The sequence below is a fragment of the Idiotropiscis lumnitzeri genome, chromosome 13 (assembly GCF_059441095.1).
Source record: "Idiotropiscis lumnitzeri isolate Australia: NSW breed Sydney's pygmy pipehorse chromosome 13, RoL_Ilum_1.0, whole genome shotgun sequence".
Lineage (NCBI taxonomy): Eukaryota > Metazoa > Chordata > Actinopteri > Syngnathiformes > Syngnathidae > Idiotropiscis > Idiotropiscis lumnitzeri.
This window is the reverse complement of record NC_142403.1, coordinates 13,328,381-13,351,992: the sequence shown is the minus strand read 5'-3', so window position 1 is coordinate 13,351,992 and position 23,612 is coordinate 13,328,381. Positions and strand designations below refer to the sequence as shown.

At 42.1% G+C, this 23,612-nt stretch overlaps 1 protein-coding gene across 2 annotated transcripts; it reads right to left on the bottom strand.

Moving 5' to 3' along the window:
- Positions 1–7,376: 7,376 nt before the first annotated feature.
- fstl3 (follistatin-like 3 (secreted glycoprotein)) lies at positions 7,377–21,568 on the bottom strand. 2 transcript variants are annotated; one of them, XM_088312922.1, is made up of 5 exons: positions 21,309–21,568; positions 18,442–18,621; positions 10,176–10,391; positions 9,724–9,951; positions 7,377–9,652 (listed from the first exon to the last, which is right to left on the bottom strand). In XM_088312922.1, exons 2-5 carry the CDS (start codon positions 18,614–18,616, stop codon positions 9,600–9,602), a joined length of 672 nt encoding a protein of 223 aa, XP_088169048.1. In that variant the 5' UTR covers positions 18,617–18,621; positions 21,309–21,568; the 3' UTR covers positions 7,377–9,599. The 2 variants fall into 2 exon arrangements, with proteins under 2 accessions (XP_088169048.1, XP_088169047.1); XM_088312921.1 differs by lacking the exon at positions 21,309–21,568 and adding an exon at positions 19,706–19,883.
- Between the last annotated feature and the right edge of the window lie 2,044 nt (positions 21,569–23,612).

Below are 23,612 nucleotides of genomic sequence, written 5' to 3'. Positions count from 1 at the left end.
CTGGTAAACCTATAAGTAAAGTAATAGTTGGTCGACGTTCACCTATTGAAGCATTACTATGACAACTGAGAATCTCATGTCTCCTGATTATTTCCCAAATGTAAACTAAACTGTTGTGAGAATGAAAACAAAACACAGTGCAGATGACTGTAGATTAAGAGTGGCCGTTTCCTCCGGTGCAAGGCTGTGGATGTCGTGTCTAGCGCTTCTGCTGTTGTGTCTGCGGGGTCCATGTGGGAGCAGAAGCAACCTGTCTGTCCCATGGGTCCAGATTAGAGAAGGTCTGATAGCACGGAGGTTTGCTATGTCTGCCCGTCTGAGGTCATCTATTGTCTCTTTGTGCCCCGGTGCGTCACCAGCCTTCCAGTCCAACGCTCATCGCAGCCATCCAAATGTGGCCGGGGAGTGACTGCGGGTCAGTCGCCGGTCATGTGAGCCACACAAAACAACTAACATACCGTGGGAATTTTTCACACCCTTTACTGTTGCATTTCACTGTGAGAATTCCGATATTTGGGATTTACATCCAATATAGGATCTGTAAGGTTTATATATTTCCTTTTCCAAGTCTGATATCGATTCTTTTAATAATGTCATGATTGATGCAACGGCAGTGGCTTCAGTTCTTAATGTAAATATTCCTATTTTTACAACAAGCAGTTTGTACTAATTGCAACATTGGTTCTTCTGAGAATGCCTTCCATACCAAAGTAAAATCAGAACTGCGTGAAATCCCTGATTGAATCGTATATCAAGCAAAATGAATCGTGAATCGAAAAGCGAATCGAATTGGGCCCATGTGTATCAAATCTAATCGATTTTGTAAACTTGAATCGATCGGGTTTAGATATACATTGATGGCGCTTGGCTCAAATGCATTCCTTGAGTCGGTTGTGCAATTTCTTCTAGGATGAGTGAAGAGGTGGACGGGACAACGATACATTCGTCTGTAATGGAACTTCACCTGAGCATCTGTTTGATATGGCATCAGAAAATAATGTCTTTTGTCTGGGTGTAGCAGCATGTGGTTCATTGCGAACTGTCTGTACTGAGTAACTCGCATGAGTCACAAAGCAGTTCAGTGTTTAACATTAATGTGACGACAATTGATGCGTTTAGTCCTTATGGTGGACGAACAAGGCTCTCAATACTTGAAACTTTTTTTTGCCGCATAGTTTACTCTTGAAAGCCAATAAATGGCTCCTGCCAAGGACAGAAAGTGGCGCTGCAAGGCTCTCCCAAAGTTTCTAAACACTTATTGAACATAGACTTAAAACACCTGCACATGAGGAGACACACACACACACGCGCGCACCCCCCCCCACACACACGCATACAGCAAAAACAGCCGCCCGCTGGCTGGAACTTCCTGGGCCTCTTTCATGCGTCAATTGTTTTGAAATCCACTTGAGTAAGACTTTCTGTTCTGCCAGATCTACTTTTTGTCTGACATTGTGTCACCAGTGTTGTGGATCGCACACGTAAGCACAAACAGAAACGTCATGTGTTCCAAGTACGGGACTACTGTACATTGTTTGGGATGACGTGGCCAGAGCAGCTATCAAAATCGAGATGTCCCATATGTGCGCGATTAGCCTTATTGTGGTGCCTTCCGACAGCGATCAACAGAGAACTCAAATGGCTCTGCTTATTGATTATTATTATTTGCATTCACACGCTGAATTAAACACAGCTCACATCAAACTGACCCAGGAAAAAAAAATATATTGCCGTTCCTGGGAAACCAACCTAATAGGAAGGTTCATAAAATATCGGCTCCGTTATGGTTAAAAGCAAGTTCAGATCAATATAATTCCATGTTTTATCACAACTGGTCACAGCTTTACGCACTTGCGACAACCACAAACCTCATCACTTTTGCATTTTAAATAATTTATTGTTTATCAGGCCTATCAAACTTCACTCTGGAAAATAGTGCAAGTACGTGGAAGGGAAAACGGCCAAAACAACAAGAAATAAGAACTAAGAGGAATGTGTAAATGATTCCCTTCTGGCCTTTCGAGGCTAATATCTTTGCCATCAATTGTGTGTGTGGGTGTGTGTGTGTGTGTGTGTGTGTGTGTTTAGCTTTCTTATACAAGTGTGTGGTTGTAATCCCTCTGTGTGCTTGCGCTACATGCAATCTACTCAAGCGTGCATGCGGATTTCATTACATTCACTTTAATTTTTCACTGGGAGCCAATAGGCAGTCGAGCGTCATGCACGCGAGATAATAAAATGATGTGCTCCTCCTGAAATCATTGCTGCTCCTGACAGGTTTAATAAAACATGAGCTGAAGCGCTAACCAATTGAAACAAGCTGTGGACATGTACGGATTAACACGGAAGAAAGTTGCAGCTCTCTGGCTTAATCTCCATTATCATTTTTTTTTTTTTTTACGCTTCATAATGCACCCCATATTTTTTGGTAAGAAATTTGGACTCGTCAGACCACAGCACACTTTTCCACTTTGTGTCAGTCCTTTCTGGCTTTTACTTTTTCCAAGTTAGTTTTAACTTGCATTTCAAGACAAACTGTTAAGTGACAACGGTTTTCTGAAGTGTTCCTGAACTCTTTACGCAATCATACCGTTTTTTTTTTCTTAATCCAGTGCCATCTGAGAGATCAAAGGTCACGGTAATTCAGTTTTGCTTTTACACGCTTACGTAATGACGGTAGATAATGAAATCCCCCAAAGTACTTGCAAATGTATGTTGGAAAATGTTACAAAGTGGTAAACCTCACTCTATCCTTGCTTTTGAACAACCGCGCCTTTCGGGTATGCTCCATTCATAGCCAATTATGACACTCATCAGTTTCCAATAAAGGGAGTTCCAAACAAGCGTTTTTTTTTTTCCCTTTTTTTTAATTGAATTTTTTTATTTGAGCCATGACGCAACTTTCCCACTCTCAACCTGAAGTATCTTGTCTTTGTAGTGGACTCAATTGAATTACAGGTTAAAAAGGATTTGCAAATCATCGGGTTCTGATTTTATTTGTCTTACCCAATGTCGCAACTTTATTGGAATTGGGGTTTGTACTTGGGCCTTGAGCTGGAAAAGTTTGGGAAAAACAAGGCCTGATTACAAAGTAAGCAAAAAAAAAAAAAAAACGATTCCCACGTTCCACTAAATACAAGCAAGGTTTTGGGCCAAAGCTTGTAAATAAAAGAGGGTGGTGGCCTGTTTTTTAGGCAGAAAAAAAACAACAAGATGAAAATTATGAACGTGGTTTATAGTTACGTTCCAAACCGCAATTTAAGCAATGACTTTCCATGTGAGTGGAGCTTTGTTACGAGGTAATGGTCGCGATTCACCAGAAAGTGACCAATTGTCAGAATTGTGCCACGTTTCAATTTTTCACCTTTTTCCTTTGCCGTTTTGTCCAAATGGCACTAAGATAGAAGTCGGACCCGCTTCGTTACACCTTTATTAACAAATGCGACCCAACATTTTTCTTTTGTGTTTAGAAACAGCATCGGCCAAAGGGGGGAGGACAATTGTTTTAGACAATCTATTTTTAAAACGTCGACCTGACAATTTTTCGGCCTTTTGTTCAGGACCAACTTGGAATTTCTGAAATCAAGCAATCCAGCAAGTCAAGTTGGGATTTTTTTTTATTTTTATTTTTTTTACTGAAAATGACCTGGAATTTCCGATGTTGACCCAACTTATCGTTGTTTTGTATGAAGAGCACCAACAAAATATTGTACACATTTTTCCAACGATTTTTTTTCTGTTGTTGTTCTTGAACGGTACCAGCATAAAATGGGACTAACAAACTCGGCTCACTTTCTTCTTAAAGCAAACTGCACCAATGCAGACACAAAGTTAATGGGATGTTTTCCACATTTTTTTCTTTCAATCGTAATGTATTTTTTTGTGTTGCTGCTCTTCTGTTACATGGAAGGAATTGGGAGAAGAAAGTTAATTTTTCCGCATCTTTTTTTTTGTGTGCAAATAGCAATGAAACGGAATGGGGAAATAAAGTCCCCTTAGGACTTTTCTTGCTTTTTTTTTCCCAAAATAAGAAATTGGTCAACCAATTTAGTCCAACCTTAGAGGTTCCACTGCTTAGAGTAACGTCATCTTAAAAAAAAAATAATAATAATTCTGAGAAATTAAAATTATCCACCACAAGAAGGGAAAAACAATTCCATGAACTCCCAAAAGCTTGCATGCGTGCGCCGTGGGCTGACGTGTAAGAATACGGATTTATTTTTATGACCTTGGAAAATGGTGTCTGCTTGCAGATACACGGCGACGGCGAGGCCCGCTCTGATATGTATTAGTTTCAGCTGTGGGGTGTTTACAATGCGGTGACGCTTCTTTCTCCGGCGAGTGGGTGGTCTACAGGGCCCACTTTCATCACATGCTCATTTGTGATCTTGATGCTCTCTGTCTGACTTACTGGAAGCGGGAGGGGGGGGGGATCTGCAGGAGTTGCCGAGGATCCCATGTGGATGTCGTTGACATGTCACGGCATGATGAGCAGCCTCCGGAATGGGCGTCACGGGGGAACAAGGAGGCTCCGTCATCTTCTCTGGACAACTCTTTTCAGCAGTCACTGGATTTGTCCTCTCTCACAGGTGACTTAATTAGGATTAAATAAAAAGGATTATTGGCAAATGATGCAAAAAAGAAAAAAACTTAGACTTGGGTTGTACAGAACAATCAGGTCCATAAATGTTGGAACATGGACACCATTCAGATATTTTTGTCACTGTGTAAGACTGACAACAGTTTGTATATGCAGGACTCCAGACTAACCTTTTTTAAAAAAAATTTTTTAGCATGAGTACAGTGACCCTCTAACCCAAGCGTGGGCAAACTTTTTGATTGGCGGGCCACAATGGGTTCTAAAATTTGACAGAAGCGCCGGACCAGGAGCAGATGGATGGAGTGTTTCGGTAACCTCACCTCATCGTCGAAAAAAAAAATACATTTAATTTGAAATGAAAGTGAACAAAAGCATTACAACAATATTTATGTCTTTGAAAAAACACAGTACTTAAAAAAATAGAACATTAACAAGATTTATTCATTTAATTTTTCTCAAGTTTGGCGGGCCGGATTAAAACGTTTAATGGGCCGCATGTGGCCCCCGGGCCGTAGTTTGCCCTGCTCTAACCAGAAATTTTAGGTGTAAAAAAAATTCACATGAAACATAAATTGACATAAATATTAACATTTCCACTCTTGCTCACTCTATTACTGATGAATAGGCTGAAGAATGAAGCATGGGTTTGTCAGTAACAAAATATCCATCCATCCATTATCTAAGCCACTTCTCGCAAGGGTCGAAGAGTGCTGCAGCCGATTCGGGTAGTAGGCGGGGTTCACCCTGAACTGGTTGCAAGCCAATTGCAGGGCAGACAGAGAAATATAACCATTCACGCTCACACCTAGGGCCAATTTTGAGTGTTCAATCAACCTACCATGCATGTTTTTGGAATGTGGGAGGAAACCGGAGTACCCGGAGAAAACCCACGCAGGCACGGGGACAACATCAAACTCCACACTCAGAAAAGCCGGAGCCGGAATTGAACCCGGCACCTCTGTACTGTGAGGCAGACGTGGTAACCTGCGGACCCCTGCGCAGCAAGTTTGTCATTAACCCCGAAAATATTACCTAATTAAAAATAGATAATTTTTTTGTTTCAAACTTGAGTGGCAAAATTTAGAAGTCAAATAAAAGAATGATCGTCAAAAAAAAAAAAATGATGGTTACAATAATGTTCATTGCGCGATAACTAATCTAAACATGGCATTCTGATTAATACCACATTTGTGGAACATGAATTCAGCAGCAAAATCGTTTGCGACTTTCTGTCAACTGAAAATGACATCACAGTCGCGCAGGCCAGAGGTAAAAATGAATCAAGACACACCTGTTTTCTGAGTTTGGTCACGTGACGCTCGCATGCTGACAAAAATAATTAAATGATTTCTGAAGTGTTACAGGCGATGGTATCTCGGCTCATGACGGAACATTTATTTTCAGCATCTGCGTGACAACGTGTAATTCCAACATCCCAGTGTAGTCGCTTAATGAATTTGCCGTGCAGTTGGTATCCTACATAACCACGTGTTTGTGTTTACCCGTTTACAGAAGGTCAAGTGATGGCCACATCTGGATGCCTAATAACAAGATGCGATCAAAAACAAGAGTTATTTTCCCGTCCAGCTCGTTAAATTGGAACAGCCAAAACCGTTAAAAATTAAAAAAAAAAAAAAAAAAAAAAGCAGTGCGTGTTCCTGCACAGCATGTATGCTCGCGTGGGCATCGCTTTGATGTGCAAAAATGAGTCATTTAAAATGTGTCGCAGCAGTAATATATAAACGGGCCATTCTGGAAAAAGTTGAACCAGATGTTGCTATATGCTAAACAACAAGGCTGCTTTAGGAGTTGCTAACAGTGGCAACTTGAAATGTTTTGGGAGGATTCCAAAGCAGTCAGCTTCATTCTAATCTGTGGAGCAAATTTGGTGGGGAAGGTCACTTTGACACCTCTGGGTCGAGTTCTTGGGCCTCCAATTGAGTGAGTCAGGTGGCTGGACCCTCCATGGACCGCTTCGAGTGATTGGACCGACTGTGCCGGTGGTCGTTGGACCGCCAATATGTTTAGCCGGTTAGCTTTCAGCCCTTATCTTGATTTCATTGACGTGTGATCTTCAACTCCTGCCAGAACAGCAACCAAGTATGAAGCGTCGGGTACGAGAACCAGCACATCCAAATGGGCGGCCATGGCCAAAGGGTGGAATGCTCGCTCCAGGTTAAGGATGAGATCTTTCCCCAAGTGGAGTTGCAGTATCTTGGGATCTTGTTTACGAGGGAAGCAAGGAAGGACTGGGACATGGACAGGTGTAGAACCTGCAGTCAGGAGAAACCTATCGTGGTGAAGAAGGCGGTGAGCCAAAGGTTGAAGCTGTTAGTCGATCAAAATTCTCAAACTGTGGGTCGTGACTAGAACTGAGCACGAATTGGAGGTGACGTGAATCCACACCTTTATCATTGTTTCACCATTAGCATTTGACGCTGTGCTAGCATGACGCTAGATCAGCGAGACACTTAGGTTAGCTTAACGCTAGCTAGCTGGTACAGTGAATCAGGAAGTTGGACCTTTAATGCGGTTGGCCTTCCTGTGCCCACAGAATTCAGGCCTCCCCATAAAGTTGTCAGCCAGGTGGACAATCATCTTTTAAGGCTAGGAGTTCTTGGGGCTAGCTTGCGTGGGAAGTATTCCGAGTCTTAAGTGAATCTGATATGAATGTGTATTTTACATCTATCTCTACTTCTACTTAGTAGGGATTTTTTAGGCACATTTGGGAGCAAGTGAGATCAACTCCACTGAACAAAAGAGCAATGAGCAAGTCTTATAGTAATAACTTTATGTTATGGAAACGGCAGTACAAAAATAGGATGCATTTATTACTGAGTTTTTCACAGTAGGTTACACACACATGTACAGACACATAAGGAGTCCGCGTGTTTCACGGAGTTCATTGGGGCCGTCAACACGACACAGACGTGACTCACCTCTGATGGCGCGACATCAAGTGTTGGCTACTGAGGTCCATTCCGAGACTAATTTGATCTTCTCCGCTACATTCTTTTGGGGGAATTCTGGTCAAATTGATGCAAGCAAAAAAAAAAAAAAAAAAAAGTGCAGAGCGTGTCCTACAAAAGCTTGTATTTACAAAATAAAACAAAAACAAAAGGCGAGTGTTTCACAGAGGAGGTATTGTTGGGGGGAAAAAAAAAACAAGAACAGTTCAATGTGAGGAATGTTTGGAAGCGGGTTGTTTGTGGAAAGCCATTTGAAAATTCATTGGATACCCTTGATTTCCACCTTGAGATCCCTGGAAAAGAGTTTTCTTTGCCCTCACTAGTAAGACAAAGTCATTCTACGACTGATTTGCCTTACAAGTGAAAACAAAATACAATGCTGGATGCCACCGATAGCGAATGCATACTCAAAATGACTTTCCATAGTTGTTGGTGTCAACATGAAATGCTTTACAGGCACATGCGTCGCGAACTTAATGAAACACACTAAACAACTTTATCACTCACAGTGCAGCTTTGAAATGACCAAAGATATAAACTTGGTCTTAGCTTTCCACCCGGCGGCCCTAGATTTTACCCCATCCACTTAATGAGCAAAAGACTGTTTGTCATAAAACCAAGTCGTGAAAATGTGGCACAGAATCAAAACAAAGCACAATAAATATAGTTTTGCGTCAGCTTTCCCAAGGATACACGGCTTGGTTATTTGGGATAAAAATCATAAATAGTGATTGATACCTTCTCCAATAAATAATTGCGGTACTCTATTTACAATATGAACACGTCTCTCGCGGCGTTCTGTCTCTCTTGATGTGTTCATCTGCCCCTAACTAACTTTTTCAATACAGCTTTTCAAAGCACAGTGGCGTAGCTTGGGTTGCATTTTGCCCTGCAACCATCAACGGGTGCACGACACCTCTTTTCTAGCCTTTTGAATGTGAAGTCCAACATGTCGGCCAAGTGGAAGCAAGCCATTCGAAATGGTCAAGCCACTTGCAATTGTGAATATTGTTTTTTTTTTTTTGTAAAAAAAAAAAAAATGACCACAACTGCTACATTTTTTTTTTTATAATTTGGCTCCTCACCCACATGAGGTCAACGTCTCCATACCATAATACTCACTCATTTTGATATGACTGTTTCAGCTTTTTGAAGACCCACTCACTTCCTCTTCCACGTGGTCACTGGTTCAATGGCGTGTTTCTTGCACATTTTGACAAAGGCCATACCGATATTTAGGCTGATGCCAATTACGATTACGAATAAAAATTATCCAATTAAAAAAAATAGAAGGAATACAATTAATTCCCGTTGGTCTCTTGAACTTACAACTATTACGATATGAATTATATGCAGACCATTTGACTATGACAGAAAGAAAAATCGATTTTAAAAGAGCTCATATTGACAGATTGAGGGGTAAGCCATCATTTTGATGATGACTACAACGACTGTAATTTTCGGACTATAAGTTGCACTTTTTTTTACAGTTTGGCTGGTCCTGCGACTTATACTCAGGTGCACCGTATATATATTAAAATTAGATCTTGGACTGGCGCCCAAAATCCTCGTTCCCTAATGATGTCGACTTTCTTTTGGCGGTTGGCAAATAGTTTTGGTGCATTATAATGATATCATTATAATACCACCACTTTTTTTTTTAACTTATACTACGGAGCAACTTATAGTCCAAAAATAGGGTACCCCTCAATCAATTTGCTTTAACCACCACTACAACTACAACATGTTTTTAAAATACATTTTCCGTGGCATGGCACATTACACTATTCAATTTACGTCAATATATTTTCCATGAAAGATTAGCAGGCTAAACCGAAACAAAGGACTAAATGATCAGCAATACTAGAACATTTTTGGGGAAATTTTGCACCCCTCCAAATTTTCACCCCAGGGCGACCACCTTCCCCCATGCCAAGCCACTGCTTCCATATCAAATAAATTGTGCACACAACTGAGGAATGATTGTCACAAATACAACAGAGGTTAGCTTGTGTTGCGTCGGTCGACGTCTAGACGGCGTTTTCTTCGCTGCCGTGGAACACGTGCGCTTTCCTTGGAGGACCTGCAAAGAGAAGAGTGACGATGAGATAAGGGAGCCATTTGAGAAGTGAATACATTTTGAGGTTTCAGTACTGTTGCAGTGGCCGTAGTGGCGGACTCCAATGGATCGGCCCAAGAAGCAGGTGGCGCGGCGGAGGTGGCAGGCGCTGGGGTACGTGATGTTGTCGTTACCGCAGATGGGCTGCTCGGAGGGCAGCGGTTTCGGGCAGGGCGTGGTTCGGCACATGACGCAGTGGGCGCTGTTGGTCTGGTCCGTCACGCAGGTGTGCGTTCCCGGACACACTACGTTGGAGCACGACTCTGTAAAAACACGTCATCGGGATTTACTATGCGAATATTTTACAAGGTCCTCTTCCCGGGTGTTTTTGGACAAACAGGTAATGAATTAATTGCAAGCTCAGCATTTTTGACTTTTTTTTTGGTGTTCTCACATTTTAATATAACTCCGATACTTTTGCGCCTATTAACACTACCCTCAAAATTTTGCAACCCAGGGCGAACTGGCTTAAAGGTCAAAGGCTTACTTTTGCACTCCCCCTGGTACATGACCTCCAGGTCAGGGTGTCCCATGCAGCGGGCCAAGAGCAGGATGCACTCGTCCTTGTACGACCTTCCGTCGCTGCCGCAAACGGCGTGCCTACGTCCGATGTGCGAGCAGTCTGGAGCGCACACACACTGCGGCCTCCCCATCTTCATCTTGCAAACTTTCCCGACGCCGCACTTCACACCCTCACATGTCTCTGCCAAAGAAACGGTTGTCAGATGTACAGAGTTACTTCGAGGTGGCAAGTAGCAAAGTACAAAGTTAGGTAGCAGGAAAATAGTTGACTAGGGCAAGGATGGGCAACTGGCGACATGTGGCCAGAACAGAAGTTGAGGGGCCACTTGATGAATTTATTGTTTTTGTTTGTAATACAACCATTCACCACTAGATGGCAGACATTGCATATTTGCACCCTTATACTGCCCTATACTGTAACTAATAATTTGTTTGCAGATTTAAAACGACACGGAGGACAAACATAAAACCTCAGTGTTATTATTTATTATAGCGTGAGTTGGTTTTGAGGGGAAAAAAATGCACAAAATTCGTTTTTTCAGAAACATTGTTTCCTCCTCCATCATTTAAGTTGCAAATCCCTGTTATTTAGAGTTCCATAGATTTTTCAGGTCTCATCTTTTCTGAGTCTGAAGGTGATTTCCCTTGTTTTAACCTCGCCTGATGTTTACAATAAGCATGTCACATTCGGCGAGAGGTACGCACGGGGGGCGTCGTGCCTGATGGAATGCGGGCCTGGTGTGTTTTCATAACACATCCAATGTGAAGCGGCTGCACGTAGACGCGGCCTAAGCTCCCGCCGAGGCGAGGTGGAGAGGGTGGAGCGGCACAGTCGGAGGAGTTCAAATGACTTTTGCGGAAAGTTTTACGTCCCGAGAGACAAAGAAGATGAGCTACATTGACGGTGCTCGGTTGGAAGTGTAATTTTAAGCGGAGCAGAGTCCACAGCGAAAAAAGAAAAAGGCCTATTTGTTCCCAGGACCTGTGAGGTGAACCTTCTTATCAGGGCCCAGCTCAGGTTTTACAAAGTCCTCGAAAGGTCAACCTAAAATGATGAGAAATAAGAAACAAAGTTTGAACTATTTTATTATTGTACAGTATGTAACTTGTGGATTTAATTGATTTTTTAATTTTACTAGGGTGGGTGTGTGCACAAAAGTCCTCTTGAAATTGATTTTTTTTTCTTTGCTGGTATTCTGTAAATCACAATTTTTGCATTTCAGTTGGTAGATATAAAAAATAGCCATTGAAGTGTTTTACAAATGAAACATGAAATATTAGTAGACTTGTCCACCATAAGAAGTCCCACAAAAAAGACTCACTTAAAACAACTCAGGCAGTCTTGCATTTTGGTGAGAACTTTCCAGGTGTTGTTCAAAAACAAACTTGCCGAGAGATTTTTTTTAAACAAAATTCAAGGCATGTCTACTAGACAGGAGAGCGACGCAAAATTTGAGGTTTTGTTATTCCGCATATTGAATTGAAAATTCAATGAGCGGGCTCCTGCACCCCGAGCCTGTAAAGCTTTTTTTATTTTATTTTTTTAATGATTAAACTTCTACGCCTGTCCACACACCATATTGACAGCAGAGTTTATCATTATCCAATTTATCATCGTTCTGGTATACCTTCAAATTTGGAAGATCGAAATTTTGTCTGCTTCAAACCAAAATAGCAAACATTCTGTTTGGTTGGCCGTCTTTTCAACATGGACGTGTCAACTGGAGAAACCAAGGGCGGCACGGCGAATGAATGGATGGATGGTGAAACCAAACAAAGTGTCTGGGACCCCGAAAAATGCAGTACGTCATTTGTATCAAGATCCAATACATGCACTAAATGTTACACTTTGGACATTCCACATATTGCCTCGCCGTATGAATTTGAAGAGGGTGTTCATTAAGGGTCATCGTCCAAGAGTTTTCTTACTCCCATTCCAATTTGAAGGAAGGATGACCTGAAATCATGTGATGCCCGGGAAACACATGTGGGAGGTGCACTTTTATCAGTATGTTGGAGTATCAACATGCACGCACACACACACACACACACCCACGCACACACTTGAGTTTGGTGTCAAGTCAAGATGAAAAGCATGACCACATAACTCGAGTGTGAACCTGGATGAACCTCACGGAAATTTGCGCAAAGGAAAGTTGGGTGGAGTTATGTGGAGCGCCTCATACTGTGTGAGGGTGTGTGTGTGTGTGTGTGTCTTTCTCTCATCCATGTCTGCATTTTGTTAGCAAGCTACATACCAAGCTCGATTGTGTTAAATAGCTGCAAATTGCAAGACGTTTCACAAGGAGGTGACGTGGTTACATTAGGCACGCCTTCACAACGTGATGAGATCCAATACAAGAGTTGTATGAAAAAAATACAAATAAAATATTGCTCTGTTTTCATCGACTTTGTCATGTAAGCATGACAATGGATGTACAACAGCGCTGTAATTTATTAGCAGATTGAATTTTCCATTTGTTTTTAATCACTTGACAACTGTTTTGTTTTGTAAAGTACACTCAAGAATTCTTTGTCACACTTTGTTGTGTTTCTGTTATTTCAATATTTGGGTCAGTTTGTTTTGACCTTTGTTCATCATTCACCAAATTTGATTGCATGCCTTCTTATACAGCTCTGTGCGGACTATCAAGGAAAACCATTAATTGTACTGAAACAAAAAAAAATGACAGAATCTTTTAGCCGTGATCTCTTCATTTTAGTGCAAACCTGCAAGTATTCATACCTTACATATCATTTTTTACGGTACAGTATTTGATTCATTATTAGACGGTACACTTTATTCAGTACAACACAGCCAAGGTAAAATAACTGATTGAACTGCAAAATATTACAAGAAGGTCTCAGAATAATGTAGTGCAGTTTTACACCCTTACAAACTACAACCATAGCAATAACCATATTGTCCAGAGGACGTCACTTTCGGCGCGACAGGACGTCACTTTCGGCGCGACATCTTTTCCTCCGCTTTTATCCACCGGGCGAGTAAACGCAACTATGGTTTCGTGCACCACCACATGCAACACTTGCACCTTTCTCATGGAAAGACTCTCCCTGCTAGAGGGACGTGTCCGCCAGCTAGAGCAGAGTAATGTGGTAAGCGTAAACGTGGCGGACACGACTGTTAGCACGGGTTGTAGCCAACCTGCTAGTCTGGTTAGCATTGGCCGTAAACGGCTTGCTAATCGCGGTGAGCCTGTTAAGACACATAGCAGTTCCATTCCACCTCGGTCTCATGGCTCCCGCACCTTAGTGATAGGTGACTCCATTACCCGCAACATTAAGCTTGAAAATCCAGCCACAGTAATGTGTATTCCTGGGGCCAGAGCACCCGACATAGAAGCTAATCTTATGGAGCTAGCGCGCAAGACACCTATACACCAGCGCTGTGCAAACAACGCTAGCTATTCAGATATAGTGATACACGTTGGCTCCAATGACACTAGGATGAAGCAATCAGAGATCACAAAGAAAAACATAGCAAGGACTTGTGATCTCGCCAGAAAGATGAGTCGGCATCGAGTAATTGTCTCTGGCCCCTTGCCTGCGAGAGGCAATGATGAGAGGTTTAGTAGATTATTCTCGCTAAATAAGTGGCTGGCTAGTTTTTGTAGTGAGCACGGACTGCAGTTTATAGATAACTGGCCTTCTTTCTGGGGCCGACCCGACCTGCTGAGGATGGACGGCCTTCACCCTAACTGGGAAGGCGCCATCACTCTTTCTAGAAACATAGATTATTGTTTGAGCCTTCCATGACTATTCATATTAGAGCAGGTCGGGCTGCAGGCGAATAGTGAGCCTGTAAGGAAGGGTATGGAGTCTGTAAGGCTAGAGCTAACTAGCGCTATGCTAGACTTAGACAACACACATAGCTTTTCTTCTAGATTTGAGCGCTACACACCATACGCTGGTAGATCTCATACTGATATAATTTCTACTGAGGTGGCAATACATGATGGGTTTAAGCATTCCTCCTCGGTCGGTTTTATTGACGACGAGCCGTTCTCTCAAAATAATAGCACTCGAAAGCTGGTAAATAACTATCGGATTCCGACCGTCAGAATTTCTCGCCGCGTTTATAGTCGCTCGAGGTACAATCCGGGACCTAGGCAAGGCAATCTCCTTAATATTATGACCAGGAGTCCTGTTGCGCGGAATAACTTAGATAGACCTATTTTACTGAAACTCGGTTTTTTAAATATTAGATCGCTTTCATCGAAAGCCTTGTTAGTTAATGACCTTATTAGAGACCATAATCTTAACATGATTGGTCTTTGCGAGACCTGGTTAAAACCAAATCAGTTTTTACCGCTAAATGAGGCTTCGCCTCCAAACTTCGTGAGCTCGCATGTTGCGCGCCCTCAAAAGAAAGGCGGGGGTGTAGCCCTCATTTCCGAATCTAACCTAAAACTTAGTCCTCGTTTTAGCAATTCCTTTAAAACATTTGAAGTTCTCATTATGCGATCCTCAGCCGAGCTGCCGTTTTATCTTGCCGTTCTTTATCGTCCACCTGGCTCTTACTCCGGCTTTTTAGATGAATTTTCTGAATTCGTAGCTGATTTAGTAACTCATGCGGATAATATACTTATCATGGGCGACTTCAACATTCATATGAATCTCCCGTCGGAACCACTTACGGTAGCGTTTCGGACAATCATTGATATGTTTGGTTTCACGCAAATAATAAATGAAGCAACGCATATAAATGGCAATACGCTAGATTTGGTATTAACCCGAGGCTTAGCATCTTCAAAAATAATTGTATTACCATATACCAGTGCTATATCTGACCATTACTTTATCAAATTTGAAGTCTTGGCTCACTGTCATCGTTCTGACCATAATCAAAATTATAGCAGCCGTAACATTAGCTCCTCAACCATCGTTGCGCTCTCTGAGCTACTCCCTTTAGCAACTGCTTCGTTTCCTAATTATATTGGTACGATTGATGATCTCACAAACAACTTTAATGTCGCTTTGTTAAATGCGCTTGACTCCGTCGCGCCTTTAAAAACTAAAACTCGTCCAAAGAGGCTTACTCCGTGGTTTACAGAGGAAACGCGCGTACTGAAACGATCTTGTAGGAAGCTTGAGCGCAAATGGCGTGCGACCAAACTTGAGGTCTTCCGTCAGGCATGGTGCGATAGTTTACTAATATACAAAGAAGCGCTTAATTTAGCCAAAACTAATTATTATTCTAGATTAATTGTCTTACATAAAAACAATCCTAAATATTTATTTGATACCGTAGCAATGCTAACGCAACAGCGACCAACCTCGGATAGCTCTTCCTATTCAGCTCACGATTTTATGCAATTTTTTACTCAGAAGATAGAATGTATTCGTGATGAGATTAAAGACACTGTTCTTAAAATTCCGTCGAATTCCGCGACAAATTGTGTTAATAGGGACATTAGGGCTGATAACTGTCCGATAACCTTATGTCAATTTAAAAAAATATCTCTTGAGAGCCTAACAAAATTGGTTAGTGCGGCAAAACCGACAACTTGTGTGCTCGATCCGCTTCCTGGCAAACTAATTAAAGAACTGTTTACGACCCTAGGACCGTCTGTTTTAAATATAATTAATCTATCACTTACCACGGGTGTAGTACCAGCAGCTTTTAGGACCGCCGTTATCCGACCGTTACTTAAGCAACCAAACCTTGACCCAGAGAGTCTCATCAACTATAGGCCGGTTTCAAATCTTCCGTTTATTGCAAAAATTCTTGAAAAAGTCGTAGCACAACAACTTAATGAATATATGACTGTTAATAATCAATTTGAACCTTTCCAATCGGGTTTTAGAGCCGACCACTCTACTGAGACGGCCCTTGCTAAAGTTACTAATGATCTTCTCATAGCTATGGACGCCGACACCTCATCAATATTACTCTTACTCGATCTTAGTGCCGCTTTTGATACCGTTGATCATAACATATTATTAAAACGCCTTGAAACGTGTGTTGGCATTTCAGGTTCAGCGCTTTCTTGGTTTAATTCGTATCTGTCGGAGAGGACGCACCGTGTAATTCATGGCAATACGACTTCGGATATTTGTAAGATCATATGTGGAGTTCCGCAGGGATCGGTACTTGGACCTCTATTGTTTAGCATCTATATGCTACCGCTTGGTGATATTATACGGAAATATAACATTAGTTTTCACTGTTACGCTGATGATACGCAATTATACATGCCGTTGGATATAACGAATCCCCGCGACTGCTATAAATTAGAGGCGTGCCTTGCCGAAATTAAACAATGGATGTCTTTCAATTTTTTGCGTCTTAACTCAGATAAAACCGAGATGCTCATCATTGGACCAGCGCGTCATCGGTACCTTTTCAAAGACACCACTCTGAATATCGATAAATGTAATATTATCCAAAAGGATTCAACAAAAAATCTCGGTGTTATATTTGACGCAACTATGTCTTTTCAAATGCACATTAAAAATATTACTCGAACTGCGTTTTTTCATCTGCGTAACATTGCTAAAATTCGCCCAATTCTATCAACGTGTGACGCGGAAATCTTAATCCATGCGTTTGTTACATCTCGCCTCGACTATTGTAACGCTTTGCTCTCGGGTCTCCCCATGTCGAGTATTAAAAGTCTGCAGTTAGTTCAAAATGCAGCAGCTAGACTCTTAACTAAGACGAGAAAGTTTGATCATATTACCCCGATATTAGCCAATTTGCATTGGCTTCCGGTCCACTTGAGATGTGATTTTAAAGTTCTGCTACTTACTTTTAAAATATTGCACGGCTTAGCACCTTCTTATCTCGTTGACCTCGTGGTACCATATGTTCCGTCCCGAAACCTTCGCTCACAAAATGCTGGTCTTTTAGTGATCCCGCGAGCCAAAAAGAAGTCCGCAGGTTCTAGAGCGTTCTCTATTCGGGCACCAATGCTTTGGAATGCACTTCCCTCAGATATTAGAGGCGCCACCTCAGTAGAAATGTTCAAAACACTATTAAAGACGCATTTATACTCTTGTGCATTTAGCTGAAATATTTGTTGGCCTGTTTACTGCCGCTTTTTTTTTCTTTTGTTTTCTTTTCTGCCCCCTTTTCCCCCGGCTGGGGGATTAGGTGACGGTGACCCACTAGGAAGTTTAAGGCATTGACCAACTGGGCATGCACCTGTTCCAGTGATGTCGTCTTCCTGCAGCGCGACATTTGATCAATTTATTTATATACTTTAGCATCTAATTTAATTATTTGTTGGCCTGTTTACTGCCGCTTCTTCTCTTTTCTGCCCCCTCCTTCCCCTGCTTGGGAATTAGGTGATGGGGACATGCTTTGAAGATTACGGCACTGACGAACCGGGAAGGGACCTGCTCTGCCGAAGTCGTCTTCATGCAGCGCCTTTTCTGATTTCCTTATAGTTCAGCACTTCATTGAACTACTTGTTGGCCTGTTTGCTATTTCTGTTCTTTCTTTTCTGTTCCCAATTCCCCGAATTAGGTGATGGCGATTCACTTGGAAGTGGCTGTACTGAATTTACACCAACTGACCGGTACAAGATCGAAGGCTCATCTTCGGATATGCTGCCATGGATATTACGGCCCTGGATGAGGACCCACTCCACTGAAGTCATCTTCCTGCAGCACTTCATTCAATTGACTCTTATATTATCTCATCTATCATTGCATAGCATCATTGTATGTGTCAAATGTTGCCCAGTTGGCATCCATTGCAGCCTGGTCATCCTGGAAGGGGGATTCCCCCATCTGTGGTCCCTTCTCAAGGTTTCTCACTTTTCCCCTAATGAGGTTTTGTGAGTTTTTCCTTGCCCTCCTGGGGGTTAAGATCGGGGATGTCGATTGTGGCTATGTAAAGCCCTTTGAGACTGTCTGTGATTAAGGGCTATACAAATAAAATTGACTTGACTTGACTTGAAATGAATAACGACTAAATGATGTGAATTTTTCCATTGGATCTCATTATACTGTACAAGTGTGCGTGTTGTGGACAATTTGAACGTGTTTACCTCCAATTATCCTTAATCATAAAGCAGAGCAAAGTGTGTTTATTTTGTCTGGCCTTGCGATTGGCCGTCGGATTACCCGTTACACTAATCACCGCGAGCACTATAGACAACGGATGGCGATAACACTGTCATATGCAATGCAATAAAAAAAAAAAAAAAGCGAAAGCATAAAAAGTGAGGCAAGTTGCTTTCTTTCCTCATGCGTTTAGTTACCTTTGCAAGGCTTACAGGAAACGATGCCCAGGAAGCCCAGCAGGCTGACCTCGTTCATGGGCAGGCTGGTGTTGGACCACGCCGTGTCCAGCCGGCCTCCCGCGCAGCACTCCTCTTTGGTGACCCCTCTCATCAGCACCATGTCGCACCGCTGGCTCTGCTGAAGCCAGCACATCCCCGCTGCAAAAATCACAAATGATGAGTCAGACAGATAGAACAACATATAACGTACTCTAAAAACAGCTGGGTGAAAAAAATGGACCAAGTACACCGGTACGTATGTAGGTCGGTAAGATGGATAAGTGCAGTACATTACTGAGGTAAGGGTAAATCGATAGATTAGCTAGGTAGTTAAATTAGGTTCGGTAGGTAAGTAGATTCCAAGGAAAAGCCCCTGGACAAATGATCATAAAATAGCTTTATTGTCTTGAACTGATTTTTGGGTCCACTTTTGCTTTTGACCCGCACAAACGGATTAAAATATATTGTTCTGTAATTGCAAATATAATGACAATTATACTACTCATAAGATAAATATAAATATCAAATCTAGGGCTGGGTTTAAAAAAAAATGACAGATCAATTTTAAACAATTCTCCTTTTTATAGCCCGATATCAATTCATAAAACGATATATCGATACTTTCAATAATGTCTTTTTTCCCGTAAATTGACATGACTTCACCCATCACGTGAGATCTTGTCACGATGCAAAAGTAGCGTCTCAAAACTAAACAGTGGAAGGAGTGACGTCAGCGCCAAGAAGCATGAAGGCAGATATATTTATGGTTTTGATCAGGTCACGTTAAATAAAAGGTACATGATTAATCAAACTGCATTGGCTTAAATTTTTTATGCAAATATGAATATTTTTACTAACTGTAGTAATTGCACCATTGGTTCTTCTGAGAATGCATTCCACACCTAAATCTGTGTGAAATCCTTGATGGAATCGAAAGTCAATCAAAGTGAATCATGAATCAAAAACCGAATCGAACCCTTGTGTATCGAATTGAATCGAACCGAACCATGAATTGACTCACTCAGCATGAATGAAATACATTTTCCAATAAATTATGCACCTGAAAGATATAGAAATACTAACTCAAAATTTTGTGAAATTCAGCTCTTCCTTGTCAACGCGTATCAAATCACTTCTTGCATCAGTTTTGCACTTTTTAATAAGTGATGCTATTTTTCATGGACATTTTCAATAAAGGGATTAAAAAAAAACCCCATCAATTCCTAATCCCAAATCCACTTACCACTGACGGTGTTCGTCCCAATCTGACACAAAGTGATAATAACAGCAAACACCACAAAGCTCTTCATCTTCTGCTTTACTTCCCCCCCCAAAAAAACAACAACAAAAAAAAGTCACGGCAAGGGATAGAATTGATGTTCCTCCGACTAACCTTCTCACACTAACTTGTCCTGCAAGCCTCTCTCCTTATGTGAATGAATGTGTTGTGGCTAAGTGATGTAGCCGCCCCCCTCCTCCTCCGCCCCCGTCTCCCCCTCCTCTCCACCCTCCACCCCTGTATAAATATTTAGCCCAGATGGAATTATGCAGCTGGGATGGGCCCTGCTCTCAGCCAGTAATAAGACGCGGCAGGCACGACACTTTGACGCTGACTCAATTTTCAGAGTCGGGAAATGATCCCTCCAAGCGTCAGACGCTGGCCACTTGCATGATCTCATAAATGCCATAATTGATTAATTACTGGCTCATTAAGTACACCGCCATGTCTTAGATTTGTGTCATTAATGGCGGAATTAAATCAAGTTGCTTGCAAAGACGACAACGTATTTGGGGAAACACTTGCCGTTGCTTAATAATCGCTGTATGTGGATGAGTCTGATCTCATTACAGTGGATTTATTTTCGCTGTCTTCGTGTGCTTCAGTCATGTACAATTAATTTCATAATTATTCGATGATTTTCTTTAGACAATGCCACAATGGAGTTGAGTCTGAGTTTCCTCACTGGAGATGCTTTGCCATGCAGGCCTTCTCTTACTGATTTTAATTTACTTGAGTGAAAGAAAAAAAAAGTACAGACTCGGAAATGTACTTCAGTAAAAAATGAGCAAATATGCAACACCAACTTTTATAACTTGACACATCTGATTTTATTTTATTTTTTTTTGCTCATATTGCCACCCCACACCTGCTCCTAACGCTGCATCATCAGTACAATTTCTGATAGCAGAAAAAAAGCGCTTTAGACGTGAAAGGTCATTTCCTAACCTTCTCCAAAAAATGTCCCATGCTTGTATGTGTAAAAAAAACATTTGAAAGTCAAATTTGCAACGCCAGAAGCTAGTGGTTTTTAGCCTGGCACAAGACACAGTGAATCATTCTGGTAGCCGGCAACACCAAACAGCCCACGTAAAATAAAGCCATGTGTGAGGCAGTGAATGTGTCCTGCTTCACGTACTCCATGTGCGTGCTTTTTAGGCGTTCAAAGTTCCCAAGATCGCAATCACTGAGTCAAACCGCTGTTGGTTTTAGCTCCCTCTATTTCCTGGTGTGTCTTTTTTTTTTTTTACATTGTTTCATCATCTGCGGAGGATTTTGCCACAAAATTCACCCTTGAGCCCATTCCATTTGCATGGCATTACTCTTCCTTCTCCATGTTTGATATGGTTTGTTTTGGGAGCTGTTCCTTTCCTTCTCTGTCATTCTGACACAAGTTGATGTGGAAAAGAAAACTCCCACAGGAGGAAAGAAAAAATCTGAATACATCCAAAAATCAATCATCTGGCCTGGGACCTGGGGGGGGCAAGCAAATTTCAGGGGGGCAGCGCCCCTGCACCTCTCCTCTCGCTTCGCTAGTGTCATCGTCAACTTTAAGGACTCTACTCACCAATCCTGTCGGCCGTTGGAACACGCCGTCAATTTGGTGTGTAGCGCACAACGTCGTAAAGTTGGAGCTGTCGTTGGGGAGGCGTGTTCGGCCAAATCAACAAGTCCAAACAGGTCGGGCTGTCAGGGCAAATGATCACTGTGATTGGTTAGCGAATCAGTGCACCGGACAAGAATGGGAAGTGACGAAGGCGGACGTTTGAAACTATTCCTCAAGAACTAAATCAACTTTGCTCATTTTTCAAATTTCCTCAATGAACATGATGTCTGGGTGGACAGAAGAACATAAAAACGAATTCACCACTTATTCACGAAAAACCGCGGTTATTCAACATCACTGTCAAAGGCTACGCAGTCACTATCGCCACCGATGGTCAGGAGGGGTACTACTTTGCACGCATGCGCAGAAGGTCCGGAGTAGTTGGCGTCTCCGTCGGCTTTTGCGGCGTGTTGCTTCGGTTATTTTCCAGTCTGACGTGCCGACTTCAAGGCCGACGGGACAGTTGGCCGACATTGGGTTGGTTTGGATGGGCCTTTAGTCCTCCTGTGTGAAAAGCCCACAAAAAGTGTTCACAATTAAGGAATGAAATATTCTTCCAAGTGAAAAGCAAGTCAAGACGTTCTGAAAGCAAAGTGATGGCGCTTTAATCGCACCTTAATCTTTGTCTTCCAAATCCACACTGGAGGGGTATAACGGCAAAACAAAATTCTGTTATTGTCCACAAACTTTTGGTCCTGTCTTCTTAATGTGGCTTTTGTGATGGAAACCAGAGACTTATGATCTCACACTCAATAACCGGGGGACTTCTTCTCACCAGCATGTGCCAAATGTAATGAATATCAAGTGCCTCCAATGATCCGACCATTCCAGCGTTGCCGCAGTTTATTGACAGTCAGCTTTTGCTCTTATCTGATCCAACTGCTGTGGTTGCAATGATTCCTCAACTTTTGTGGTAAGTGAAAGCGTGGGAAGGAAGGATGCAGTGCTGGAAGGGGTGAAGATACTCTGTTCTTCAATTCCACATGATAATACAGTCGACACGCGCATACTCGCGGTTCGCCGTCCAAGGATTTTGGAAATATTTTTTCATTTTTTTTTTTTAAATATGGGATGTGGGGGTGAAAAAAAACGAACAAGTCTTTCTAGACTCCACTTAACATTTTTTTAAGGCACTCTGCTTTGGCCTGATATATTTAACTGTTTATATTGTCATGGCAAACTAAACATTCATGATCCATATGTTTTTCATTTTATTCTGTTATTTTATATGACGTACATGCTTGCATATGACAACAATTCATTTCATTGTTGCAGGGTGATGTCAGACGAACTTTTAAGCACAGAGGCTCCTCGCGTAGTCATGACATGTGGTCACGAACGGCGCACAGCGAACTGTTTGCAATGCGGTGTAAGAATATGTTGTCACGCGGCACAAAAAGACACGCTAAGTTAATATCGTGCATATTGTATTTCTTTTCCTTGTTTTATATTTATGGCGGAGAAGTGTTTTGGATTTAAATGTTTGTTTTAGTCAAGACTTTACTGCTGCGCTAGCGTAGGTTAGTGACGGACTACGGTGCCTTATGAGCTATGGACAAATTTGGGTTACATCACCGCTGTGGGAACGTCAAACCGAGCACCCCTTATATTTCATATTTCTTCAAGGGCATGGCAAATAAGGGATAAAGTCTCCTCTCACAACTGAAAAGTTTTGGGTTTTTTTTATCCAAAGAGGAGTCTCCTGTTCATCCGAACATCTGCTTCTGTTCACTTCACCTTACTATACCTAGTCTGTCTGTCCCTTTTTTTATGTACTCTTTTTATCGTTTTCTTTTTTTAGTCTTTTAAAGTAGCACATGTTGCGACATCCCAGTCCTCGTGAAGGATGTCGGTTGCCTTCATTAGTCGAGATCCCCGGAGCCCTAGAAGGAATGCCGCCTGACCTGGATGGGGAGGGAAAGACAAAAAGCGAGCCCGCGAGCCGTGGGTGGGCTGCTTTTCTTTCTTTTTTTTTTTTTTTTTACTGGGTGTCTGCCCATTCACTCATATGGTTTGCATCACAGCTGCCGAGCGACGCAAATGAATACAGCATGGCGGTGAACGGGGAGCGCCCTCAAATGTATGATCTTTCGCACGTATCGGGGGCCCCTTTCATGTGGCGTGGCTCCATGAGACGGCGTGAAAGTGAAGGATGGCGTGTTGCACCGTGTCCAATCGGAATTGGACACAGAACTGAATGTTTGACTGACTGGGCAGGTGGGGAGAACGAACGCTGGGTGGTAGGCCAAACATATTTGTGCTGAC